Source organism: Malus sylvestris, chromosome 14 (genome assembly GCF_916048215.2).
Source record: "Malus sylvestris chromosome 14, drMalSylv7.2, whole genome shotgun sequence".
NCBI classification, from domain to species: Eukaryota; Viridiplantae; Streptophyta; class Magnoliopsida; order Rosales; family Rosaceae; genus Malus; species Malus sylvestris.
Window position 1 is genome coordinate 23,022,546 of NC_062273.1, and position 26,248 is coordinate 23,048,793.

At 39.7% G+C, this 26,248-nt stretch overlaps 3 protein-coding genes and 1 long non-coding RNA gene across 4 annotated transcripts; 2 read left to right on the forward strand and 2 right to left on the reverse strand.

The window, feature by feature from the left end:
• Positions 1-3,561: 3,561 nt before the first annotated feature.
• LOC126598551 (uncharacterized) lies at positions 3,562-8,592 on the reverse strand. Its single transcript, XR_007614879.1, has 2 exons — positions 6,608-8,592; positions 3,562-6,479 (listed from the first exon to the last, which is right to left on the reverse strand). It is a non-coding gene; the product is annotated as an uncharacterized LOC126598551 (long non-coding RNA).
• Positions 8,593-17,225: 8,633 nt separating this feature from the next.
• LOC126599726 (nuclear transcription factor Y subunit C-1-like) lies at positions 17,226-19,774 on the forward strand. The gene is made up of 2 exons (XM_050266139.1): positions 17,226-18,169; positions 19,479-19,774. The coding sequence occupies exons 1-2, from the start codon at positions 17,457-17,459 to the stop codon at positions 19,480-19,482; spliced, it is 717 nt and encodes a 238-aa protein (XP_050122096.1). The 5' UTR covers positions 17,226-17,456; the 3' UTR covers positions 19,483-19,774.
• An 842-nt stretch (positions 19,775-20,616) lies between these two features.
• Positions 20,617-21,558, forward strand: LOC126599127 (glucuronoxylan 4-O-methyltransferase 1-like). The gene has a single exon (XM_050265465.1). It carries the CDS (start codon positions 20,617-20,619, stop codon positions 21,556-21,558), a length of 942 nt encoding a protein of 313 aa, XP_050121422.1.
• Positions 21,559-22,061: 503 nt separating this feature from the next.
• LOC126599725 (TITAN-like protein) lies at positions 22,062-24,967 on the reverse strand. The gene is made up of 7 exons (XM_050266138.1): positions 24,586-24,967; positions 24,272-24,398; positions 23,858-24,143; positions 23,622-23,698; positions 23,463-23,517; positions 22,801-23,228; positions 22,062-22,363 (listed from the first exon to the last, which is right to left on the reverse strand). Exons 1-7 carry the CDS (start codon positions 24,849-24,851, stop codon positions 22,343-22,345), a joined length of 1,260 nt encoding a protein of 419 aa, XP_050122095.1. The 5' UTR covers positions 24,852-24,967; the 3' UTR covers positions 22,062-22,342.
• Positions 24,968-26,248: the final 1,281 nt, after the last annotated feature.

The following is a 26,248-nucleotide window of genomic DNA, read 5'->3' on the forward strand; positions in this document are numbered from 1 at the left end:
TTCGAGAAAATAATATTCATTCCAATAACAATCCATAATTCAAAACAAACCAAACCAAACAAATGATTCCAAATACATAGAAAAATTGTTCAAAATTAAACCATAAACCTAGCAAAATAGGGGGTAAGGGACGGCCACTCCTAGTGGGTTCGGCCACTAGGGGCTACTGCCCTAAAACGTGTCTAATTTAGTCTTCCATAGGTGCTAATGCCTCCTGGAAGTCTGATATCTCCATTGATGTGGTTGCATCGTCCGGATGATCCACATGTGCAAAGTTAGACTCACGATGGGAATGATACTTGGCAATAGCCTCAGGGGAAGCTCGGCATACGCGTGACCAATGATCATTTGATCCACAACGATAGCACATATCTAGTTCAGTAGAAGCGGCCTGAACGGGAGCTTTGCCCTTGTTCTTGAAGTTTGGGACCTTAGGTGCGAGTGGTGGACACTGCTGGGTCGCAATTCTTCCCTTAGGTGCGGCACTCTGTTGACCTTGGGCCCGTGGTTGGGCTTGCCGCCCATTTCCACGGCCACGACGGTTCTTTCGTCGTTTATGGCTGCTAAAATTGGTCGCATACGCTTCAGGCGCAGTGTTTGAGCCAATGGGTCGAGCTTGATGATTCCTCATCAAAAGCTGGTTCTATTTTTCAACAAGAAGTAAAACAGAGATCAAATCCGAAAACTTGGTGAATTTATGTGCCCTATATTGTTGCTGCAGGACAATATTGGTAGCATGGAAAGTCGAATAGGTCTTCTCCAGGAGATCTGATTCGGTTAGTTCCACTTTGCAGAATTTCAACAAAGAACGGATTCTACAAACTTCAGAGTTGTATTCATTCACGAACTTAAAATCTTGGAAGCGAAGATGCTGCCAGTCGTGTCTTGCTCCAGGCAAGTATATGTCTTTCTGGTGATCGAAACGGTCAGCCAGAGCAAGCCAGAGGGTGCGTGGGTCTTCCTCAGCGAGATACTCAGTCTGCAGTGCATCATGGATGTGTCTTCGAATGAAGATCATTGTAGTAGCCTTCTGAGCTTCGTCGACAGGTTTGTCAGCAATAGGTGTCTCAATGATGGCTCTAATACCCTTTGCAATGAGATGGAGCTTCACGTCTTGAACCCACTTTAGATAGTTTCTTCGAGAGCGGAGAAATCGAGCTTGTTCAAGTTCGACATATCCCTAAAACAGAGGGAAAAACGTGATTAGTCATATGGTAAGCCATAGACATATATCGTAGAACATACAGGTTCTATAGACATGTATTAGTTTAATTTATGCATGAAAACTTCAGGTTTCATGTGGTATGTTTTGAATGAAAACTTCAGGTTTCAAAGGCACTAATTTTGAAACTACAGGTTCAAATTAGTTTTATGAACGATTAGTTCATAATGAGAGGTTCCTGCAAGAAACACATAATGCAATATACTAAGTGTAGTGGATTTGAGTTGGCTTCGAGAACTCAAGTGTGAGAGCTTCGGTACTACAAAAGTATGTGACGGTTCAAAGTACAAAAATAAATTATTGAATTGTTAATGTCCAAAAGTGATCTTCAAGTCAATAATTTTGGATTCATTATCAGATTAGTGGACTGCATGTCACTTTTAATTAATTCAATAAATCGGGCCATACAGGGTCGATTGTAGAAGCAAATAATATTACCATACTAGTTAAATTATTTAAAATGCTAAAATAATAGCTTGTGGGTGGAAAAATGCCCCAAAATAATTTGGGCATGCGTGCCGTGGGTAAGGGAAGGCACGGGGTGCCTTGAGTAAAAACGGCAGGGCCTAACAGGGCCTAGGGTATGGCTACAGGCCACGGGAGGGACAGAACCCCTAGCCGTAGTAAGTTTAGGTGTTTTGGTCCAAGGGGTCACAAGGGCAAGCCCAAGGCTTGCAGGTTGGTCACGCAGGGAGCCCAGCGAAGCTGGGGGCCTTGATTTTGTGGCGCAAGAGGCCTAGCCCGAGGGCTGGCAGGTTTTTTATGCAGGCCGAGAAAGGCTATGGGCTGCAGGCCAAGTAAAGAAACCAAAATCAGGTCGAAGCCTGTTTTCCTTTTTGGCATAGGGATGGTGCGATGCACCAAATCCCATTCCCCCTTTTTTTTTTTCAATTCCCTTTAGGTTTTAGGAAAAACCTAATATGCTTCTAATTTAATTTTATACATTGACTCACAAATTCCACATAACAATTTAATTGTGCGATGCATGAAACAAATATATATAGTGACAAATATATGAACATATACAATATATATATCGGAAGGAAAATATAAACATAGGGGGTTCATGCATCATGGGCAATGTTTTCATGCTTCATGGGTCGTTTCAAATATCTTCCTTTATTTTAAGCGTACCTGAGTAGCAGAAAACGAATAAGCCTTTGAATGTGGTGGATGATAGCCTCCTCCTACGATGCTTCAGTTCCTCAGCTTTTGGCAAGAGCGTGCTGATAACGTGTTGTAGGCCTATTTAATTGAGCGATCTAAGGTTTAGAGAGAGAGAGGGAGGCTGGCCACTTTAGAGAGAAGAGAGGTTGATTTAATTGTGAGGTGTGTTTGATTCACCCCATTGTGTCTTTATTTATAGTAGTTGGAAGGGTAAATACCTTTCCCTTTATGATTACAACATTTAATAGGTAATCTAATCATAATAGGAATATATAATACTTTCCCATATTCTCTAGGATTTACACAATCACGTTCCTATTCTAAATAGAACTGCAACATATTTTTATTTTTCAAATTTCTAACTAATTATATTATTACACTTAGTGTACCAAACCACGTGTCCTGCACACTGAAAAATCCCTCGTCTTTTGCCTCAAACTGATATTGATGCAATGCCATATGGAATTTGTTAAAAGAAGGGGATTTGTTTTTTATCAATAAAAAGAAAGAAGGGATCAACTTTTTCAATTGAAAAAAAAATGTGAATATATTTAATTTGTGAAATTAGAATTGGAATTTACATACACTTATATCATGCACTAATCCCTATGACATAGCTAGAATTTTCAAATAATGAGGTCATAATATCAATCAAAAAACTTTATTGGACCATTTCGTCGAGCACCTAATCGGCACCTGCCAATTTATGTCAACATATGCTAAAAGTTTATACCAATATATGTTGACAATTACTATTATTTGTAGAGGTTTGTTGAGGGTGGATGCAATATAATGTGGAGTAAAATCAAAGATTGACAAGGCTTTTCATCTAATGTATTTCATGAGCACTTAATGCACACAATAGAGGCACAAAAGAAGAGAGAAGAGAAAGACAATTATACAACAACAACAACAACAACAACAACAAAGCCTTTTCCCACTAAGTGGGGTCGGCTATATGAATCCTAGAACGCCATTGCGCTCATTTGTGTCATGTCCTCCGTTAGATCCAAGTACTCAAGTCTTTTCTTAGGGTCTCTTCCAAAGTTTTCCTAGGTCTTCCTCTACTCATTCGGCCCCAAACCTCTGTCCCGTAGTCACATTTTCGAACCGGAGCGTCAGTAGGCCTTCTTTGCACATGTCCAAACCACCGGAACCGATTTTCTCTCATATTTCCTTCAATTTTGGCTACTCCTACTTTACCTCGGATATCCTAATTCCCAATCTTATCCTTTCTCGTGTGCCCATACATCCCACGAAGCATCCTCATCTCCGCTACACCCATTTTGTGTACGTTGATGCTTCACCGCCCAACATTCTGTGCCATACAACATCGCTGGCCTTATTGCCGTCCTATAAAATTTTCCCTTGAGCTTCAGTGGCCTACGACGGTCACACAACACGCCGGATGCACTCTTACACTTCATCCATCTAGCTTGTATTCTATGGTTGAGATCTCCATCTAATTCTCCGTTCTCTTGCAAGATAGATCCTAGGTAGCGAAAACGGTCACTTTTTGTGATCTTCGCTAGATTGCTCCGGTCATTAGTGTGGATAAGTATATAAATGGATAGAGATAGGAAAGCAAACACAAGATGTACGTGGTTCACCCAGATTGGTTACGTCCACGGAATAGAGGAGTTCTCATTAATTGTGAAGGGTTTACACAAGTACATAGGTTCAAGCTCTCCTTTAGTGAGTACAAGTGAATGATTTAGTACAAATGACATTAGGAAATATTGTGGGAGAATGATCTCGTAGCCACGAAACTTCTAAGTACCGGAGTGTGGTATCGTCTTGACTTGCCTTATCTGTCTCATAGGTAGATGTGGCATCTTCTCTGGAAGTACTCTTCCTCCATCCAGGGGTGGTATCTGTAACTGGTGGAGATGCACAAGGTAATGTATCAATTTCACTTGAAGCTTACTTGTAGTTTCATGCTTGGTCAAGCGAGATACAAACCATGTAGTAGGAGTCCCCCAAGTCGCCGAGCTGGGGGATCTGCTGAAAGAGGTGACAAACAAGGTAAGCAATCAGAGCTCCGGCTGATTGTTCACATTCTCCCTATCTTGCAGGCAGCATGAAGGATAAAGAGAAGAAAAATGAGGAGAGATGATATGGGATACTTTTGCTTTTGAAGAAGTAACTTTCCACAGGCTTATTCTTGAACTGGGCTGAAGGGTTTTCTGGTTTCCTCCAGAGTATAAGGCCGACTGAAGAATTTGAGGGTCAAAACAAGTCCATCAAATCTAGAGTACGTTCGACCCTGCTGATATGGGATACTTTTGCTTTTGATAGAGTAGTGGATGTATCGGCACGTGTGCTGTTACGCTTGTCTCCACATGCTTCCTTGTATCCTTCTCACTTGCCCTATCTGTTCCTCAGGCAGATGCGGTATCTTCCCTGGAAGCATAAGATGTTGAAGATGAGTACTCGAGAGCAATGCCAGGTAAGTAATTAGGTAAGGGGTTCCAGGCAGTCAGTTCCTGGCTGGAAGCTTGATTCCAAGTGCTGACTGATTGCTCTCTTTCTCCTTGTCTTGCAGGTAAGAACAAGGCCAAAGGAAAAGACAGGGAAAAAGCATGATATGGGATACTCTTGCTTTTAACCCTGATGATATGAGATATTCTTGCTCTAGTATAGCTTGTTTACAGAGGTATTATCGGGGGGAAAGAAAGCTGAATATTTCGAAAGGCTTTGTTGGGAGTGCCCTCTCAGATAAGAGAAAGGGTTGAGCATTTTTGCAGGTCTGCCTGTCCGTTAGGGATGGAAGTCGACATATATAGGAGTCTCCATAACATCAAGTAATAATGCTATTCATTTACCCTGCTTGGTTATAGCACGGTAGTGGGAGCTGCCAGCTTCACATGTTTTAACTCTGTCAGAGCACTTTGAAAAAGTGGTTTGTGGTATCTGGAAAGCTGATGTTGCGTGTGAATATTACAGACCTGTCGGGGGTCTGGCTCTCGAGATTCGGAGAACGATGCCTCTTCGATTTTTGAGAAAGCAATCCTGCTGGGGGTCTGGCTCTCGAGATTCGGAGAGCGGTGTCTCTTCGATTTTTGAGAAAGTAATCATGTTGGGAGTCTGGCTCTCGAGATTCGGAGGGCCGTGCCTCTTCGATTTTGGAGCAAGTAATCTTGTTGGGAGTGTTTTCTCGAATGTGAGTAAAGGTTGGGCATGTTTGCTAGTCTACCTTGCCACGAAGCACAGAGGTTGACACACAGGGACTTTCCAATTATCCAGCAGTGGTACTGTTCCTTTACCCTCTCTTCGATTTTGAGAAAGTAATCATGTTGGGAGTCTGGCTGTCGAGATTCGGAGGGCGGTGCCTCTTCGATTTTGGAGCAAGCAATCATGTTGGGAGTGTTTTCTTGAATGTGAGTAAAGGTTGGGCATGTTTGCTAGTCTACCTTGCCACGAAGCACAAAGGTTGACACACAGGGACTTTCCAATTATCCAGCAGTGGTACTGTTCCTTTACCCTCTCTTCGATTTTTGAGAAAGTAATCATGTTGGGAGTCTGGCTCTCGAGATTCGGAGGGCGGTGCCTCTTCGATTTTGGAGCAAGCAATCTTGTTAGGAGTGTTTTCTCGAATGTGAGTAAAGGTTGGGCATGTTTGCTAGTCTACCTTGCCATGAAGCACAGAGGTTGACACACCGGGACTTTCCAATTATCCAGCAGTGGTACTGTTCCTTTACCCTTGTGGGTAATAATATGGTAGCTAGACCTTCAAAATTTATGTGTCTAAACTTTGTTAGTGTTGTTTCTTTGCAATTCTTTTACCCTTCTTGGTCAGAGCGATGTAGTGGGAGCTGCAAGCTTCACGTGTCTCAACTTTGTCAGAGAACTTTGGCAAAGTTATCTGTGGTACCCATGAGCTACTGTTGCGTGTGGGAAGTGGGTGATTGAACAGTACGATTCATGTGCTTTCTACTTCGCCAGAAATCTTCGACAGAATGCCCATAATTTCCGCAAAGCTGAGTGTGCGTGTGACAGGTGCTGACAAGGCTGGAAAAGTAGGTGCCTCTTCGATTTCTGAAATCGGCCCTCGTGGTCTCTGAGCAGCCCAGCTTTTGAGAAAGCAAGCCTCTTCGATTTCTGAGATCGGCTTTTGTGGTCTTTGAGCAGCCCAGCTTTTGAGAAAGCAAACACCTCTTCGATTTCTGAGATCGACCCTCGTGGTCTCTAAGCAGCCCAGCTTTTGATAAAGCAAACGCCTCTTCGATTTCTGAGCAGGCGCCTCTTCGATTTCTGAAGCTTCGTCGAGTGCAGATTTTTATAGGGGCTGACATTAAGTTCCAAAGCACACTTGAATATCCACCAGTAGAAGCTCCATTCTTGCACTTCTAAGATCTTGATTTGTCTGACCTCTTCTCTCTTCAACACCTTTGAAAATGTCTGGCCCCTCCGACCGTCGTTTTGACTTGAACCTTGTTGAAGAGGCAGCACCGCCTTCTCCAGACAACATATGGCGCCCATCCTTCGTCTCCCCTACTGGTCCTCTTACCGTTGGGGATTCCGTGATGAAGAATGATATGACCACTGCGGTAGTGGCCAGGAACCTTCTCACTCCCAAAGATAACAGACTACTTTCCAAACGGTCTGATGAGTTGTCTGTTAAGGATTCTCTGGCTCTCAGTGTTCAGTGTGCAGGTTCTGTGTCTAATATGGCCCAACGCCTATTTGCTTGAACCCGCCAAGTTGAATCATTGGCGGCTGAAGTGATGAGTCTCAAACAGGAGATTAGAGGGCTCAAGCATGAGAATAAACAGTTGCACCGGCTCGCACATGACTATGCTACAAACATGAAGAGGAAGCTTGACCAGATGAAGGAATCTAATGGTCAGGTTTTACTTGATCATCAGAGATTTGTGGGTTTGTTCCAAAGGCATTTATTGCCTTCGTGTTCTGGGGCTGTACCGCGTAATGAAGCTCCAAATGATCAATCTCTGATGCCTCCTCCTTCTAGGGTTTTGTCCAGTACTGAGGCTCCGAATGATCCCCCTCCGGTGCCTTCTCTTTCTGGGGCTCTACCGACTGCTGAGACTTCTCCTAAGCAACCTTTGTGAAGGCTCCCTCTTGTTTGTTTATTTTGACTCAAGTATATGTACATATTTGTAACTTATCGGGGATATCAATAAATAAGCTTTCCTTCATTTCAACGTATTGTGTTAAATACACCAAAGCCTTCTTCGCTAAGTTCTTTGAATTTTCTTTTGTTGAAGCTTGTATGTTGAAGCTTTGTGAGTGGAGCATATAGGTTGAGGTAGTGTTCCCTTAATTTCCCGAGTGAGGAAAACTTCTCGGTTGGAGACTTGGAAAATCCAAGTCACTGAGTGGGATCGGCTATATGAATCTTAGAACGCCATTGTGTTCTGTCATGTGTCATGTCCTCCGTTAGATCCAAGTACTCTAAGTCTTTTCTTAGGGTCTCTTCCAAAGTTTTCCTAGGTCTTCCTCTGCCCCTTCGGCCCTGAACCTCTGTCTCATAGTCGCATCTTCTAATCGGAGCGTCAGTAGGCCTTCTTTGCACATGTCCAAACCACCGTAACCGATTTTCTCTCATCTTTCCTTCAATTTCGGCTACTCCTACTTTACCCCGGATATCCTCATTCCTAATCTTATCCTTTCTCGTGTGCCCACACATCCAACGAAGCATCCTCATCTCCGCTACACCCATTTTGTGTACGTGTTGATGCTTTACCGCCCAACATTCTGTGCCATACAGCATCGCCGACCTTATTGTCGTCCTATAAAATTTTCCCTTGAGCTTCAGTGGCATACGGCGGTCACACAACACGCCAGATGCACTCTTCCACTTCATCCATCCAGCTTGTATTCTATGGTTGAGATCTCCATCTAATTCTCCGTTCTTTTGCAAGATATATCCTAGGTAACGAAAACGGTCGCTCTTTGGTATTTCTTGATCTCCGATCCTCACCCCTAACTCGTTTTGGCCTCCATTTGCACTGAACTTGCACTCCATATATTCTGTTTTTGATCGGCTTAGGCGAAGACCTTTAGATTCCAACACTTCTCTCCAAAGGTTAAGCTTTGCATTTACCCCTTCCTGAGTTTCATCTATCAACACTATATCGTCTGCGAAAAGCATACACCAAGGAATATCACCTTGAATATGTCATGTTAACTCATCCATTACCAACGCAAAAAGGTAAGGACTTAAGGATGAGCCTTGATGTAATAGAGGCACAAAAGAAGAGAGAAGAGAAAGACAATTATGATAGAATAAAATAGAAGAAGTAGGAGGATGAGGTTGTAATTTACTTTGCCTTAGCTGTTTATAGGGATCACATACAATACACAAACACATATACATGGAGTTTTTAAAGTTGTTGGGGGTCAAGGACAACAAATAACCCCATGCTGGCTCTGCCATTGAATGCAAGCATAAGAGAGATTGACGTATGTGATATAATGTTTTGAAGTTTTAATAATAAAAGAAGTGACTTTTGCACTCTTACTTTTTTTTCTCATAGCACATCTCTATTCATTTTTTGTTTTGTTTTTGAAAGTGAATAAATCAAAGAAAAATCAACGAGTATAAATAAACCAGGATGTGCAAAACAAAAAAGATCGGTGTTCGAAAATCATTTCCAAATAAAAATCCCTCTACATTGTATTTCATTTCTTCCAAGATACTAAACTCCTTTGAGCGAGACGTTTGTGTATAAGAGCAAGTCTACCAAGGACATTTAGGCTGGCAACCAGCCTAAATGACATGGCGTGATCTGGGCCGTCCAATCCAGCGATCAACAGTTCACGTTTTTCCGCCCAAAAAATTTATAAAAAAAAAGGCACAACGGTCAGAATTATAATCATTGGCCACGTGTCAACATATAGGCTGTTGGATTTGAATCTTTTTCAAATCCAACGGTCCAGATTAATTAACTAAATTAAAATTATTAAAAATTGTTAAAAAATACAGAATAAACTTTTTTTCTATAAATACCTAACCCTCATATTCCACCTTACACCACATTTCAATATTTTCAACACTTTCTACCAAAGCTTTCATATACTTTTTGTGTGAAAAAATGGTTACGTGGAAGCTCATCGAAGATGTTACGTTGTGTGAATGCTGAGTTGAAGTCACTCATGACCTAATTACGGGTAATGAGATGGAGTTGTGAGAAATGTGGAGTAGAATTACGGAAGCGTTTTGCGCTGTACATGGAAAAGATGCCAGAAGTAGTCAAGGTCTTCAAGGGTGTTGGAAAAAACTCAACATATCCTTCACTTGTTGGAAAAACGCTCTCTCGATTGCTTCCAGTAATTTGCGTAGTGGGACAAGTTTAGTGGATCAAGTGACAATATTTTTATTTATTTATATGTATTCCACCCGCATCAATATTTTAATTTATTTATTTGTGTTACACCCACTTTTTATAATATTGTCTTATCCCACGTTTTGTAGACAATACAAGCACAAGCATTCTACAATTCGAAGAACCACGACAAATCATTCAACAAATGGGAATGTTGAGAAATTGCAGGATGAGCTTGAGGGTTCAATTTGAAAACTTCTTACTCCATACTGAGCTATTACTCCATACTGAGCTATTTGGGAATGTTGAGAAATGTCTTTGAAAACTTCTTACTCCATACTGAGCTATTACTTTCGTGCTAATGAGCTTGAGGGTTCAATTTGAATTGCAGGATGTTATCTTTCTGATATTTGATAAGGTTGTGCTGGAGCCAACTTTTTGTCCTATTTGATAAGGTTGTGCTGGAGCCAACCTTTTGTCCTATGTATGCACTTTTATGCTCATATCTTAATGCAATACTTCCTCCTTTCCCACCTGAGAATGTTGGTGGGAAAGAAATCACGTTTAATTTATGTTCAGGGAACTTGAAAGATCACATCATGTAACGTTACCATTCCTCACTTTGAATATTTCTTTATGCTTGCTGCTGTTATGTTGTATGCAACTTTATATAATCAGTTTTAGAAGATGTATTTTTTTTTTGTTGAAGAGTTTTAGAAGATGTATTTGAATGCATGATGATTTGGTGTTCAAATAATTTAGAATTCGGAACCATAAACAGCAAGAACTGAATCGGAACCAGTGTAGACCGAACCGTAAGGTTATAGTAATAAATTTAAGCAGAACCGCACCTAACCGAACCCTTTTTATTTTCTAATTTCGGTTTTGGTTCCGATTTAGGGGTGGAACCGCACTGTGCCCACCCCTAGCTAACAAGTCAAGAAGTTGTCATGCACGACGTCCCTTTACATAGTTCGCCATAACCAGACACAACCGCACAGGAAGAAGACACATTTGAAGAAGTGCCAAAATGTAGGGTTGGGTTCCGTTTTTTGCCAAAACCGAAACCGAACCGAAATTTTTGTTCGGTTCGGTTCTTTTTTTTTCGGTTCTGTTTCGGTTTTTTTTTTTTTTCAAAAAATGAAAAAAATTGAAATCTTAAATTTTAACATCTCCAACACAATCATAACATATATATTCCAACTAGAATCAAAGACAATGAAAATAAACATTTAAAGTTCAACTAGAATTATAACATAAAGGTTTTTTTTTAATATTTTTGGTTTAGAGTTTAACTATAAATAGATTTCTTTTTAGAAAAGTACAATTTTCTACCATTTTCTTCACACATGAACTCTTAACTATGAATAATATAAAGAGCGGGTATAGGTTGGTGGGCATGGGTTGAATTAATTTATCACAATAGTACGTACAATGAGAGCATTATCATACCATAACCCACTTTGAACCAACAATTATGCTCTCTTTGTATGTATTATCGATCATTTAGTAATGTAATTTACTATTTAGTTGGCATAAGTAATATCAAAAGGGAAAACACTTAATCAAAACCAGTACATGATCACTACATATAACAATAAGCAATGAAGTACTAAATAAGCATACAAATACTTGAAGCAAGAAGCCATATTAAACAAGAATAAGGAACTAACTGTACCGGGTCAGGAGTTAGCACCATTTTGGTATCACTATTTTAGGTCCTGCTTTTTTATACGACTTATTCCTTGTAAATAGGAAAAGTAGCAGATGCATTTGGTACATTTCTGATTTTGGCAACACATTGGGCTTACAAATTGGTTTTTAAAAAATAATACCCACAACAAATAATTAAATAAATAAAATTAAAAAATATTAATTTAATTAATTCGGTTCAGTTCGGTTTGGTTTTTTCTGTTTTGGTTTTTTTCAGTTTTCGGTTTTTTGAACCCACCTCTACCATAAAGGACGCCCAAAGAAGTGTCGGAGACTCAGCCGACTTGTCGGTCCCTAAGGCCTCAAGGTAAAAAGACGGCAAAGAAACAAGGGAGTTCTTCCAAAATTGACTACAAAACATATATGGACGAACTTGCTTACCAAGGTGAACTGAACATGGCGCGGGAGCGGCTAGAGATGAGGAAAAAGCTGCTACTATGGTAGCAATATTAGAAGCTACTGAGATACGTGATGCGACGGCTGAGAGACAAAGAGAAATACTTAATCGAGAAAATGAGATGATTAGAGAAGCACTTAATCGAGAAAATGAGATGCTTAGAGAAGAAATGATGGCTCAAGCAGATCGTGACATTATGAACAAACCTCTAGTAGGACTGTCTCCGAATTCAAAATATTTTTGGACATCGAAAAAAAGAGACGCGGTACAAAGGAGGCGTGCAAGAGACCCAGAAACAAGTCGAGGGGGTTCGAGCTACACAAATCCTAGCAATGAAGATCCTAGCACCACATATCCTAGCTGCACAGACTTCGTATAATTTCGTATTTATTTTTAGTACTTTATTTAATTTTGTCTTAATTTTTAGTACTTTGTGTAATTTCATCTTTATTTGTAGTACGTTATGTAATTTCTTATTTATTTGTAGTACTTTATGTAATTTCTTATTTATTTTTAGTAATAAATGTAATTTCTTAACTATTGTTAGTACTTTATTTAAACACACCACATAAACTTAAAAGAACGCACGAAATAAAATTACATAAACGAAACCAAATAAACTTAAAAAAACACACGAAATAAAATTACATAAACCAAGAACTATATTCTTCCACCACAAACTTCTTTTAATTATCTTCATCTTGTTGCAATCTCCACTGGTGCTCAATTAAGTCACTTTGACGGGTACAATGCCAGTATGGCTCTTGCATTGAAGTGTAACGCTCAACGATCAATTGATTATAACGTCCATCCCGTTCCAATGGCTCGTGTTGCATGGGATCTCCGGTGCCGTCATGAGCACAATAGATACGTGTTCTTGAGTTGTTCATTGTGTCCGGCTTGTATTCATCGACAGCATCATAATCATACTTATCTTCCACAATCATGTTGTGGAGAATGATACACGTCATCATGATGGATTGAAGAGCCTCGACATCAAACATTCTGGCAGCTAACCTGACAATTGCCCAACGAGCTTGCAAGATACCAAAACAACGCTCTACATCTTTCCTACACCCCTCTTGACATTGTGCAAAATGTTTTTCTTTTTCACTTTGTGGATGTGGCACTGTTTTGACAAACGTTGTCCACCTTGGGTAAATGCCGTCTTCAAGGTAGTACTGTCTTTCGTATCTATGGCCATTGACCCAATATATGACTCTGGGTGCTTTTCCTTGCAACACTTCGTGGAAGACTGGAGATTGGGCAAAGACATTTAGGTCATTTTGAGCTCCTCAAACACCAACCAATGCATGCCAAATCCATGTATCAAATGAAGTCATCGCTTCCAAAATGATATTTTGGCTCATTTTCTGTCACCATAAGCTCCTTGCCACGCACTTAGACAGTTTTTCCAGGTCCAATGCATGCAGTCTGTAATACCCTGAAAATTTTAAATATATGAATATGTGGAGGAAATTGAAAATAAATCGATTTATGATTATGAAGAATTTAATCGAGAACTTTTAAATTTTTGTTCCTAGAAATTATAATAATCAACGTATTTGTATTATTGAGCTTTTATATGATTTTTCAAGAATTTATAATAATTTGTGTAAGTTTAGTTTTAAATTAAACTAGTTATGAGATTTAAAGTTTGGACCTTAATTATTTAAAATGTAGACCTTTCGCAATCAAAATTAATATTTTTAAATAGAGCTCGACCTTACGAACGCGTAGGTGCAAACCGTTCGTGAAACGGAGTTAGAACGAAGAAGTTATTAACGTTTAAAGTCGAGGATAAAATTGTGAATTTATCATTTCTAGAATACTCCAGATTTTTTGAGCCAAATCCGGAAGGCCACGTGTGTGGCCCAGATTAAAAGAAAAAAAAAGTTAGGCGGTGGAGATGGAAGATGAAGGAGAGAAAGGAGGGAGAGATGAGCCAATCAGGAAAGGGGGAGACAGAAGGTGACCAATGGGGAGAGAGGACCGGGAGAGGAAAGAAGAGAATAGGGGAGCGGAGGATCCGCGACCCGTGTAAGGGTGACCCGACCCAGTCGGGTTTTCCTCAGTTTTTCGATGAAATTTCACCATTTTTCCGGCGAAATTCACCAACCCAACTATTGTAAAACTCTCCATGACCTTCCCCCTTCCTATTACACCCTAAAAACCCTGTAATTTGGCCTTGAATTTGGTAAAACCACACCGGTGGGTGCGAAGAACCCGTGCCGTTGTTTTCCCTAATTCTGAAACGATTCCATCAAATTAATACCACCATTAGACTCCCTTTGAGGTCTGGAACAAAGTCCATTCATTGGTTGGGGCGTCGGAGTTGTTTTGGAGACGAATTAAGAACACCCAAAAACAAGGGTTTCCGACGGTTCGTGGCCATTTTGAGGTGTTTCCCAACCAAATTGGCTTTGGTCGCAGGTATGAAAGTTGCTCTACTAATTGAGATCTTCATTTCTGTAATTTTTGAGAATTTTTAGAAATAATTGAATTTTTCGGCGAGTCTGGGTGGTCGACCGTTACCCACGGCGGCGGGGGCAGCGGCGCACGACCAGGGAGCCGACATTTGCATTGTTATATGAATTTCGTTATTTTAAGTATGTTGTTTTTTATCTATTTGTTATGGTTTAAATATTAATATGACTATGGTGTATGTGGAAGTAAATGAATAGTTTTGTATTTGGTTCGAACTTTTAAATTTTGAACTACGAAAGGCTTGATCCCTGTTGAGGGTACGTAGGCAGTCTAACAAGATGTTAGATGCAGCCATAAAATATGTGAAGTTAAAATTAATTCGAGAATAAAGGTTACATAACGGAAATTGGTCCCTACAAAGAAATGGTACTAAATTGGAAGTTAAATTACATGTTATGGAAAAATGAATAATGCTTATAAATTTCTTGTGGGATGAAGGATTTTATTTGGAGTTGTTAACTAATGATAATAAACTAAATAAGAGTTTTATTTTGGGCCTATCACTAATATTATTATTTCTTGAAATAAAGTAAATATTTCGGGACCGGGGCGTTACACAGTCAATGTTTCCAATCATGCCAGGGAAGCATCGCATCTCACCCTTCCTCAGCAGCCTTCGCAGGTCCCTTGGCGTGGGTGTCCAGATGTACTCATTGGTATAAAGGGCTTCGACTGGGGAACAAAACCGCATCAGGGACTCCAGAACAGTTGATTTTCCCATCCTCATTATCTCATCCACTTGATCTACAGATACTCTATATGTAAGCATCTGCAAGGCGGTAGTAATTTTTTGTTCAGGAATAAGACCTTGAACATGAAAAACTTTTTTTTTTTTTGCACAAAGTATGAATCATGGTTGCAAATAGCACTCATGATTTTGTCAGACAAACTTCGTTGCATTCTAAAACAACGTCTAAAAACATGATCAGGGAATACATAGTAGGGGATAAAATAATCTTCCAATAGACCTTTACCTCATTTCCCCCTCTTTCTATCCAAGTTTGCAGCACGTCTGAGTTTGAATATTTGACCCACAACTTCCATGACACGGTGGGAATGTGAGGCCCTCTACCTTCTATTTTCATCATCCTCGTCCTCCTCCATTGCGTAAGCCTCATCTCCACCTTCCTCGAGATTGAACAATTCCTCCTGTTGTGCCAACAATCTTTTCTGTTGCTCCTCAAACTGTTTGGGCAATCTCCTTAAAGAAGACATTGTAAGAACTCAAGATTTAAAAACGATGAAGAATGATTCTGATCTAAAAAGAAGGATTGAGTTTGGTGTGTGAATGATGATGAATGTAGGGATGTAGAGTTTATATGGACAAAAAAAAAAGATGAGGTTCTGGACATTGTCCTGTGGCACTACATGATTGGTTAAAAATCTTATCGAAATATTGGCTAAATTATTGTAAACAGATAGTGACACGTGGTGCGTCGAGATTAGTTAAAAATCTAATCAGAAATCTTGATTAAATTATTATAAACAAATAGTGACACATGGCGTGACGAGATTGGTTAAAAATCCTATCCGAAATTAAAACTAAATTAAAATAAAATTTATTAGTTATAAAAAAATTAATAATATTTTAAATGGATTGGGTGCCAGTGCATTTTGTAGGAGTTGATGTCATTTGTGCCAGTGCACTTTTAGACTTTGTGCCAGCACATTTTTTAGGGATAAAGAAGCATTTGACCAATTTACTGTTCATGGGGTCTATCACTGTTCACCAAGGGGATTAAATGGGATGAGTATCAGCATTTTTTTTTGTTTTTTAAGGATGGACTTGCTCGAATATCTTTTCTTTTTCTCTCGTAAAGATTCCATGTGCATTTGCCTCTGCCGAGAATACTATATAATGTGTTCTCTTCTTACAAGAATTGAATAAGACCTATAAAATCTCGATGAACATGGAACTCGTACGTGGACGGACGTGATGAGTTAGATTCACATAATAGTATTACAAAAATATTCATTCCAAATATGTATAACTCATAAGGTGTAGCTTTTTGGCAAGTTATATACAAAAAAGAAAAACTCCGTCTAGGTTAACATTAATATAAATTTAAGTATTTGAATTAGTTAGTAACTGATTACTAATCATTTTAGGCATGTCTATCATACTAAGGCATCCTTTAGCTATATTTATATAAAATAAAATAATGTTGTAAATTTTCCTAGTTTAAGTGTAATTGTGTAAATCTTATATTAGATTTGATTCTAGTTATCATTTCATATTACAACTCGTATTCCTTGGGGATGAATGAATATCTTCTCTCCTTTTGCTACTATAAATAAAGGCAGGGTTAACACACACATTCCCTTACAATTCTACAAACACATCTCTCTCAATTTCTCTACCCTTGCCGCCAGCCCTATTCCCTTTGTCAAATAAAATAGGCTACCACAATTCCCTTTGTCAAATAAAATAGGCTACAACAAATAAGTTAATATAATAGGCTACAACAAATAAGTTAATATAAGGTTCAGAGATAAAATTAAACATGAATGTTTCAAACCTAAAATTTGTCACTTACCAGAAAAACTCCCTCCATATCTTATATCACTACTTCATTTCTATATTTTTCTCTACTTTTATAGAAATAATTAACTCAACGACAAAGTATTTTTGTTTGAAACTGTGGTATATGTGAATTTTTCTAGTATTGATAAAGTGGAACTTTTTATTTCTTAAAAAATTGAACAAATTAAATTAAAATAAACCTTTTTATTTTATTTTTTTATTATTTTTAAAACCGATATTATCTATATTAAGAAGAGGGGTAGGTTAAGACTCACAATAAGCTAGTAATGATGTGCTCTCATTTACTTTAAAAATAAATAACACTAGACCATAATATTAAACGACAAATAAACCTCTTTATTGGATTCTAAATATTTAAGGTAATTTTCCATTAAAAGAAAATCTGAGGTGGTACATGCCTCTTGGAAGACAGAAAACCCCACCAATAACAGAGCATCCCTGCCTCTCTTCCTTTCTCTCTCCTCTCTCTCTCTCTCTCTCCTCACATCCATCTCCAACCCTTGAAATCCTCAAATCTCCACCACAAAAGCTCCCCAAATCAAATCTCAATCCACCCCCTCTGATCAAATCAAACCCTTCATCTTCCCTCCCCCAACCCCCTCAAAACCCACCATTTGGCTCCTCCCATCACACCAAATGGACCCCAACCCCAACACTGCCACCACCGCTGCCGCCGCTGCCCCCACCCAGCAGCAACCGCAAGCCCAATCCTCCCCCTACCCAGCAACCCAATCCTCCGTCCCCGCCCCCCCATTCCACCACCTCCTCCAGCAGCAGCAGCAGCAGCTCCAGATGTTCTGGACCTTCCAGCGCCAGGAGATTGAGAGCGTCAACGACTTCAAGAACCACCAGCTCCCCCTTGCCCGCATCAAGAAGATCATGAAGGCCGACGAGGACGTCCGTATGATCTCCGCCGAGGCCCCCGTCCTCTTCGCCAAGGCCTGCGAGCTCTTCATCCTCGAGCTCACCATCCGCTCCTGGCTCCACGCGGAGGAGAACAAGCGCCGGACTCTCCAGAAAAACGACATTGCCGCCGCCATTACCCGCACCGACATATTCGATTTCTTGGTGGATATTGTGCCCCGCGACGAGATCAAGGAGGAGGCGGTGGGTCTCGGAGGTATGGTCGGGGCGACGGCGAGTGGTGTGCCATATTTCTATCCGCCGATGGGTCAGCCGGCTGGTGGCCCCGGGGGGATGATGATTGGGAGGCCTGCGGTGGACCCCACTGGGGTTTACGGCGTGCAGCCTCCGTCGCAGGCGTGGCAGTCGGTGTGGCAGACTGCGGCGGATGATGGGTCGTACGGGAGTGGAGGGAGCAGTGGGCAGGGCAACCTTGATGGTCAAAGGTAATGTGTATTGTATCTATGTTTTGAAAAGTGGTTTCATTTCGGATAACTTTGATGATTCTTGATGTGGGAATTGTACTATTGAGTAGGGTTTTTGACATTTTCATGGCTTCATTTCGGATAAATTTAGCTTCTTTTCGGTTATGTTCTTTTTCGTTAGCGTGATTTGGGCGAAATGTATAGCTTCGTTTGTGATGTTTGAAATGGTTTCTTTGTGCGTGTCTTCTGCTTCGAATACGAGTTACGAAATTTGTTTGAAGGAGCTAAATTTTATAGGTTTCGAGGCATAACTTGTCTTTGTTCCAAGAGAAGCATTTGACTGTTGTGTGATTCGGACTTTTGATTTTGGAAGTTTATATTTATCTCTTCTCTTGCACCTGCGTGCTTTCATTGCTTATTAAGCAAATGGAAATCTTGGAGTTGGTGGAGGCACTTTTATAGAATATAGAAGTTACCAAACATGAAACTTGAGACGGCAATTTTATAGTATTTCTGTTGATAATGGTTGATGTGGTGTTATGTACTCAACTTCAATGTCTTGATGGTTTATGGATATGCTTGTTTCGGGAAAATAGGAGGAGGAGAATATGGAATGGTGGTGATTCCGCAAAGTCTATGCATGATAAAGATGTTCCTTTTACTCGTGGAATAGTGGTGATTCCGAGGGTCTTCTTGAAGGAGAAACGAAAAGACCGAACATCTTGCATGATGTAGTTATTATCAGATGCCCTATAAGTTTAGTGGTGATTGAGGTCAAATTCCTTATGAATTTCACCTTCTATGTAATGGGGAAGAGTGTCCTTGGACCCATTGCAGTAGTCTGTAATACTATCCAATGGTCTTCTTTATAGAATTGCTTTTTGTTTTCTGTTTCTCGAATCAACTTAAATGATGTGTACTTGCCATCCCAAATAACTGAAATTAGGCCGCTTTGCTTTTTATTGATTGATTGATTTTATCTTCCGAATGGATTGCCTTCTGCTTTTTCGTTGTCATCACCTTGCTTACCCAGTATGGACTGCATATTACAAACCTCAGTGATCATGTATTAAAATGCCTGCATTGCAAGGTGATGGTTCCAAATGCTGGTTGAGTTTATTGTCGGTTTCAATTCCTTCTGGGATTTTAATCTAAAAAACTTCTTAGCTGTACTGTGTAAACACTGGATGCTGTGAACTACTCAGTAAAGGGGACCTTACTGATTAACTGTATAATTTGTGATCATGCACAAAACTTTCCGAGTTGTAGGACGAAACTTTCTAACACAAAAACGAATACTAATACCGACTTTTCCAATTTCTCTATGCAGTTGAAGAGACTAATTTGCTGATGATTTGGTGCGTGGCGGGCACGGAGGAAGGATATTGAGCTTTGGCAGATGATTTTGGAACTGCTGAATTAATATTATTATTATTTTTTTCTTGTGAGGATGACATAGACCTGGTAAAACTATTGATCCAGAGCAGTTGGAGAATCACTAGCTGATCACTGCTGTGTTTAATGTTGAATGTGCAGTCTTGTATAATTTAGGCTATCTTATCTCTTGTTGCTAACTCGAATGATTGTGGGTCATTTCATATTAATCAAACCTCTTAGATTTTAGCATGTTTTGTGATTTCTATTCCTTTTTTCTCCCCTCCCACGCTCTCTTTCTGGCTGCTTTTAGTTCTGAAATGCATGTCCGATTGTTCATCTTGATTGCCTAGCGGCAACAAATCGAATCGTCACAGTTTGAAACATTTCGTTTTTACACGTGTCAATTTGTGATTTGCATCGAGAAAATCAAAAAACTACTTTGAAGTGTACACCAGATTCCGTGCTCGCTTCTCATTTGCCGACGCGTCTAGTGTAAATTAACCTATGTTATGGAACAAGTGGGGCAAAATTGATGCCGACTCAGAACAAATCAGTTGTCACGCCCAAAACATTTAGAAGTGACTTCCACACAATTTTTTTTCTTTCTTATTATGCACACCCACATGGGTGTTTATTTTTACTTGGATCTTTCTTTTGAGTGTATAGGGGTGAAAAAAGACGTGTGGAAATCGCTTCTCGAAACTTTTCAGGGCAAATCATGAGTCATATTATGGTAACTAACAAAAGGTGGACAAAGTCCATATGATTAGAAGCTTGAAAGTTGGCCAGCAACTACTCACTGGTAGATATTGTTGTTATTCTTTTTCAGAGGTAAACTAAACAAGTTAGCAATCGCAACGTTGCATTATGTAACAAACAAATAAGCACCTGAATAATTAAAAAGAAAATAAACCCTTTAAACCTAAGCAATACCTTTCCTTGTTCCTCACTCAATCAGCCAGCCAGCCGCCACGTGGTCTTTCAGCTTAACAGCTTCAACCATCAAATGCCCCACCACCAGACACCTCCCTACAAGGAGAGGTTGTGATGGCGGCTGCGGAGGAGCTGAAAGCAAAGAGAAACCCGAAAAAATGCCCCCCGAAGTGCCTCATTTTTGCTCTTTCGTAGCTCCTCTCGTTCGGTTCACTTCCGCAGTCTCACCGCAAGAACAAGAGAACAAGGCTCATAGACACAACCAATCAAGAGGATCTAAAGCCATGAACTTTTCCAGAACAAAACTCATCCCTTTCCTTGTTTTGATCCTTTCGATTGTTTCGGTGCTCAGACTTGTTAGAATTGCAGTAACTACTTCTCCTCCTCCTCCTCCTCCTCCTACTCTTGGAAAAACATGTTCTTTCCCTTTCATATGCACCAAGTTTCCGGCAGAAACAAACGCATCTGCCAACACCTCCGCCCTCAGGAAAAAGGAATACCAACTGCTGTCGAATCTCATTTCGCAGAAAGCTCCCTGCAACCTCCTCATATTCGGGCTTGAACCTCAGTACGTATCTCTCTCATCAATCAATACAGGCGGCACCACCGTCTTTCTAGAGGATGATCAAAACAAGATAAGCACACTGAAACCAAATTCCAACACAACCAGAGTTTACAAGGTGGACTACCAGATACCTGCAAAAGAGGCTTACAAGCTGCTCCAGCATGCAAGGGGAAACCCAGATTGCAAACCGAAACTGCTTCAACAATCAAAATGTCAACTTGCATTGAAAAACCTACCGCAAGAAGTCTACGAGCTTAAATGGGATGTGGTGGTGGTGGATGGACCGAGCGGGAACACACCAGAGGAACCGGGTAGGATGTCATCAATCTATTCTGCTAGTATGATAGCAAGAAATGCAAACATTACGCATGTCGTTGTGCATGACGTAGATCGAATGATCGAGAAGTGGTTTTCCTGGGAGTTTCTGTGTGATGAGAACTTAGTTTCTTCAAAAGGGAGATTATGGAACTTTAGGATCACAGGCCAATTAAATTCTACAATTTTTTGCCCTGCCAAAGAGATTACGATAGAGTAATATAATAGCTTTATTCATTATTTTGTCACCCTGAGGTGGAACCGTGGAAGTACAAAGAGAACAAGCTCCTTTGATCATTGAGCTTCTCCAATAGAGCAATGGTAAAATGTAGGAAAATCGGACACCAAGGCAGTTCTTCGTGAACCAGCTCGGCATCGAAGATAGAAAGACAGCAATTTCAATTTGTGAGATTGCAGTCATAAACAGAGTAGGAGCTCTTTTTATTCCTAGTAGAATGATCTCAATCAATTATTTTTATTTTCTTTGTAAATAAGAATCACTATTTGTGTGCAAATCTGTGTGTCTATGACTGGCGTGCCAAAACGTAAAGATCTGTGTGCAAATCTGTAGTTCCAGTGCAGGTCCTGCAGGATCTAATATCCATTGCCTAACGATGTCAATTCTACTAATGATGCTGTTTCAACATGAACTAATTAAAGATGGATCTAAACATTGATGTCACCGGAAGAAATATCATTCTCACTTGCAACATGCATAAGATCTGAGGCAAAAGTTTCATTGAATATATTTGATCGGAAAAAATTCAAGTTGGATACATTTGAGTGCCAGTCATTTGAACTTACAGCTCTATTTTGTACAGTAGCCTAATAATCAAATTCCGGCTGAATTTCAGTTTGCTACCTGCCTGCCATCATACTGCCAGCTCCATTTGACGAGACCTACACCACAAACTCGCGGAAAAAAGTAGAGAACATGCACATTGGTTCTCCCGCCGTGTCTGTCATCGGAGCTATCGTCAACTTGGATAACCATCATGGCAAAATTATTGACTCGAATCAGTTCTCTGCATGAAGAGGGAAACAAAATAAGTGCTTGAGGCATTGGTAATTCTTGACAAGTGTGTATTGTGTTGTGTCTGCCTAAATTTTATGAACTTTACTAACAAAAACACTAAAATGAAAGCCTCCCGTCAGTTCTCTGCATGGTCTGGACTGTGATAAGTTCAGTAATCCATAATCCAAAGCAATGAAATAAAAGCCACTAAACTGATCCCTATGGAGATCAAATGGTGGGAACTTCTTGTTTGGCGTCAGGTCATACATCTCTTGTCCTTGTGAGCATGAGGTGGAAAGCGGGTTGTAAGTGAAGAAGTCAACATGCTCAGCCAAAATGCGGGATGGGGTTACTTCTAAGAAAAATCTACTAAAACGCAAAAAAATAGCTTTAAAAATCTTGAATTCGACAACAAACTTACATGCTAAGATGGAACATGGAACTCACCATTCGTTTGCTGATGTAAGGCTGTATCTTAATTGGCATATCCGACTGACTTTCAACCTTGGGTAATTTTTGTTTCTCCAACTCAAATTCTTTTCTGGACTCTTTTCGGCTACCGGACTGCCAAACTCTACCAAAATTAGGGAGCCAACTGGCATCGCAGTCACTCATGACAATTTCCCCTCTTTTCTCCATCTCCATCTCCCTCTTTCTCCTTTCTGCCCAAGCTGCTCCCACACGGTTTGGGTTCAATTTCTTGGACTTCCCCGATTTATTTGACGGGGGAACAAGGCTACCTGAAACTCGTTTCAGTGGAACACTACACTGAATTTCTTCATCTGCTTGAAGCCAAGGAGGAGGTGCCCCAGTGCGCACATTTCCTCTAGCCTCTTTAGGACCCATGGACGATATTTGGGTGAGATTCTGAAAAACTGTAGAGAAATTTTAAATAAGGATCCACAGCTATAACAAATAGAAGATAACTATATCAACCTCCTGAGCCAAGCCACCAAGATTCCAGACAGATGTATATAAGTTTTTCTACAATTCCTAAGAATTGACAGCTTATTGCTCAAATTATGCATACATTGTGCACCAGGATGATCAGCTGAACAGAAGCAGAGAGAATACTAACATATTAAAAATCAAAAATCAAAGGTTGATACCTGGAGAACTGCTCTGCTCGTTTGTCATTCTTTCATGCTGAGACCCCTCTCTCATCTACACCAAAAGTATTACTTGTTTTCCAATTTTATAGCCGTTTATTTAAATGCAACCACAAGAAACAGATGTTTTTAGTGAAGAGTGTGGATGATCAAACTTACCCTTTCATTACTGAAGTAACCATCAGCCGAGGATTTTCTACCATTAGAAACCAAAGAATGTTGGTTACTCCTGCTAACTGAGTCACGAAGTAAGCACACAGCAGAGAGCATAAAGCATGCATAAGCCATATAATTATACGGGAGGAACTTATATTAAATACAAACCATATGGATACTAAATAAGATATCAACATCATAAAAATAGGATAAAGCGTTTGAATTTATGGAATTTGTACCAGAACTTGATCCCCCATGATAAGAAGAGGTAGCAACATCTTGCGAAAAGCAGCCAACATTTGTAACTTGAGGGAGTCCTGAATGGGATACCTGATACTCATTTGTATGATATAGTAAAGGCATAACACCATGTGAAAAACTTGAACTACTATTATTTTCAAAAGTATCTATAATTCCGTATTTCAGTTCAGTATGGATATCATTCGATGGTCCAAATGTCGGTCCTTGAGATCCTTCACCACATGGCACAGCTTCAAGCTTCAATGAATTACACTTCTTCTCCCACTGCAGACACACAAAATAATCACCGCTCGTTAATGACTTGACTCTAAAATTGACTAGAAGTCACAATTCTAGTATCTTTTCTCAGAAGATCACATAACTGATGATTGAAACTGAAAGCATACATATACCTTAGCAAGTTCATCTTCCGAAATTCTGAATGTATCGACACGGTCCATTCCTCCACCGTATTTCCACAAGAAATGCTTCAAATTCTTCAGATGTTCCACGTTCGCAAGGTGATTAATTGCATTACCACTGACAATTACAAAATCACAAACAGAGCATAACTCCAATGTCATGTACATCACAATGCACAATTCAATTCCTTTCCAACAATGCAAATTGCTCAACAATTCTCCCAATTTTCTTCCACTTTCGTTGATTTGTCGGCAAACAAACAGAAGTTAAACAGCTAATTAAAAATTGAGGACAGAAATCTTACCAGGCGAAGGAGCTATCGAGCTCGTCGATGTCGGAGTCGCAGAAAACGCACCAGAGGCGGTTGCGGGAGGCGTGTTCGGGGCGGAGAGGGATAGGGTTTTTGAGGAAGAAGCGGACATCGGAGAGCTTGGCTTGGAAGCGAGTGAGGAAGGCGGAGAGGGACTTGGTGTGGCTGGGTATGTACTTGTGGCTCGGACCTTGGTCGTGATTCAGCTTGCAAACCACGCAGTACTCGAACTCGTACCTCTTCTTCTTCTTCTCCTGCATCTTTCAATTCGGTTTTAGGGTTAGGGTTAGGGTTCTATATGAGATCGTCCCTCTCCTCCCTCTGTTTTGTTCGGAATTTGGAGGCAAACGTTTAACAGTCGCTAACCGCCTCTAGGGACTATATTCAATTGGAATTTTGGGGATTTAATTTTTTTAATGAATCTAGGTATTCAATAAAGATCGTAAGTAATTATCTGAAATTTAAGGTATATTCAATTATAATTTTAAAATAGTTTATTAAAATTCTTAGAAAGTTTATAACATTTCAGGTGTATTCAATTAGAAATTAATTTTAAAGAATTTGAGAAAGTTGGGGAATTGGAGAGATTTCGTAGTGTATTTTAAGCATCTATAAATCTCACATCTTCCCATGAGATTTCAAGGAAATTGAATCAAAATTTTATATGGAATCTCTATAAATCAATTGAATTCCATAAAAATCCATGGATTTATAAATAAATTCATTAGAGTCTCTCCAATTCTTGATTGAATACACCCTACTAAAGTCGTGACAGATTCGCTAGCTCGGAGCATCGAACTCGGACATTACAATTTTTTTTTTTTTTGTTTATTCAGTAGCTGCAATCCGCGCCCTTACCACTGGGCCACTTACTGTGGTTAAAATTCAAAAAATTACAAGACAGGTTTTCTTTTGTGAGATAGAAACTCTCAAACAACCAGAACATCAAGATAATTGTATTTCAAACAAATCATACGACGCCATGATCTAGTACTAGTTAATGTTTAAAATTTCTTCAATACACTCAATATTTCCATAGAAATATTAAAAATAAAATTTTAAAAAAAATATGGAAATGAAGGGTGAAGTATGATGGAGAAACTCTTATGTTTAGGCTGAAATCAACAGAAATCGTTGATATTTCCAAAAAATCTGTTAAATATAAAAAAAACTCTTATATTTCGTCCAAACCAGTGTTTCATAACCCTAAAGTTTCATTTTAATTTTCATCGAAAACAATCGATATTTTCATAAATTTGCATAGCGAGATTTCCACCTATCCAAATATTTTAAACATTGGTAGTGGTACAGTCCAGTGATGCGATGGGGTGTGAATCACATTTTCACATGGTGTGATTGCAACAATTTGAGTCCCACCATGAACTCATGATCATGTGAACTTTCCCACTTCAAAAGTGAGGTGCCCTTTTTTTCTTCATTTGGTCACTTGAGTTGACTCAACAACAAACAATCTTTAGGAATTCAGTTACCTAATTTCTATCTCTATTTTGTTACATGTTGAAAGATAGGTACAAAAGTATAGGCACTACTACTCGTGGGAGTTCGAGCAGTGCACGGACTCCTCTTGAGACCTTTGAGCACTTTGAGCAATGCTCGAACTCTCCTCAAGTCATTAAAATGTTGAAAATAAAAAATA

What these genes read in the sequence shown, in the direction of transcription:
- LOC126599726 (XM_050266139.1), top strand. Translation starts at nt 17,457, where the DNA reads ATGGACCCCAACCCCAACACTGCCACCACCGCTGCCGCCGCTGCCCCC.
- LOC126599127 (XM_050265465.1), top strand. Translation starts at nt 20,617, where the DNA reads ATGCCCCCCGAAGTGCCTCATTTTTGCTCTTTCGTAGCTCCTCTCGTT.
- LOC126599725 (XM_050266138.1), bottom strand. Translation starts at nt 24,851, where the DNA reads ATGCAGGAGAAGAAGAAGAAGAGGTACGAGTTCGAGTACTGCGTGGTT. An exon ending in CGGAAGATGAACTTGCTAAG is followed by an intron (nt 24,144 to 24,271) that starts GTATATGTATGC and finishes GTGTGTCTGCAG; the next exon opens with TGGGAGAAGAAGTGTAATTC. An exon ending in CGAGCAGAGCAGTTCTCCAG is followed by an intron (nt 23,229 to 23,462) that starts GTATCAACCTTT and finishes ATTTCTCTACAG; the next exon opens with TTTTTCAGAATCTCACCCAA.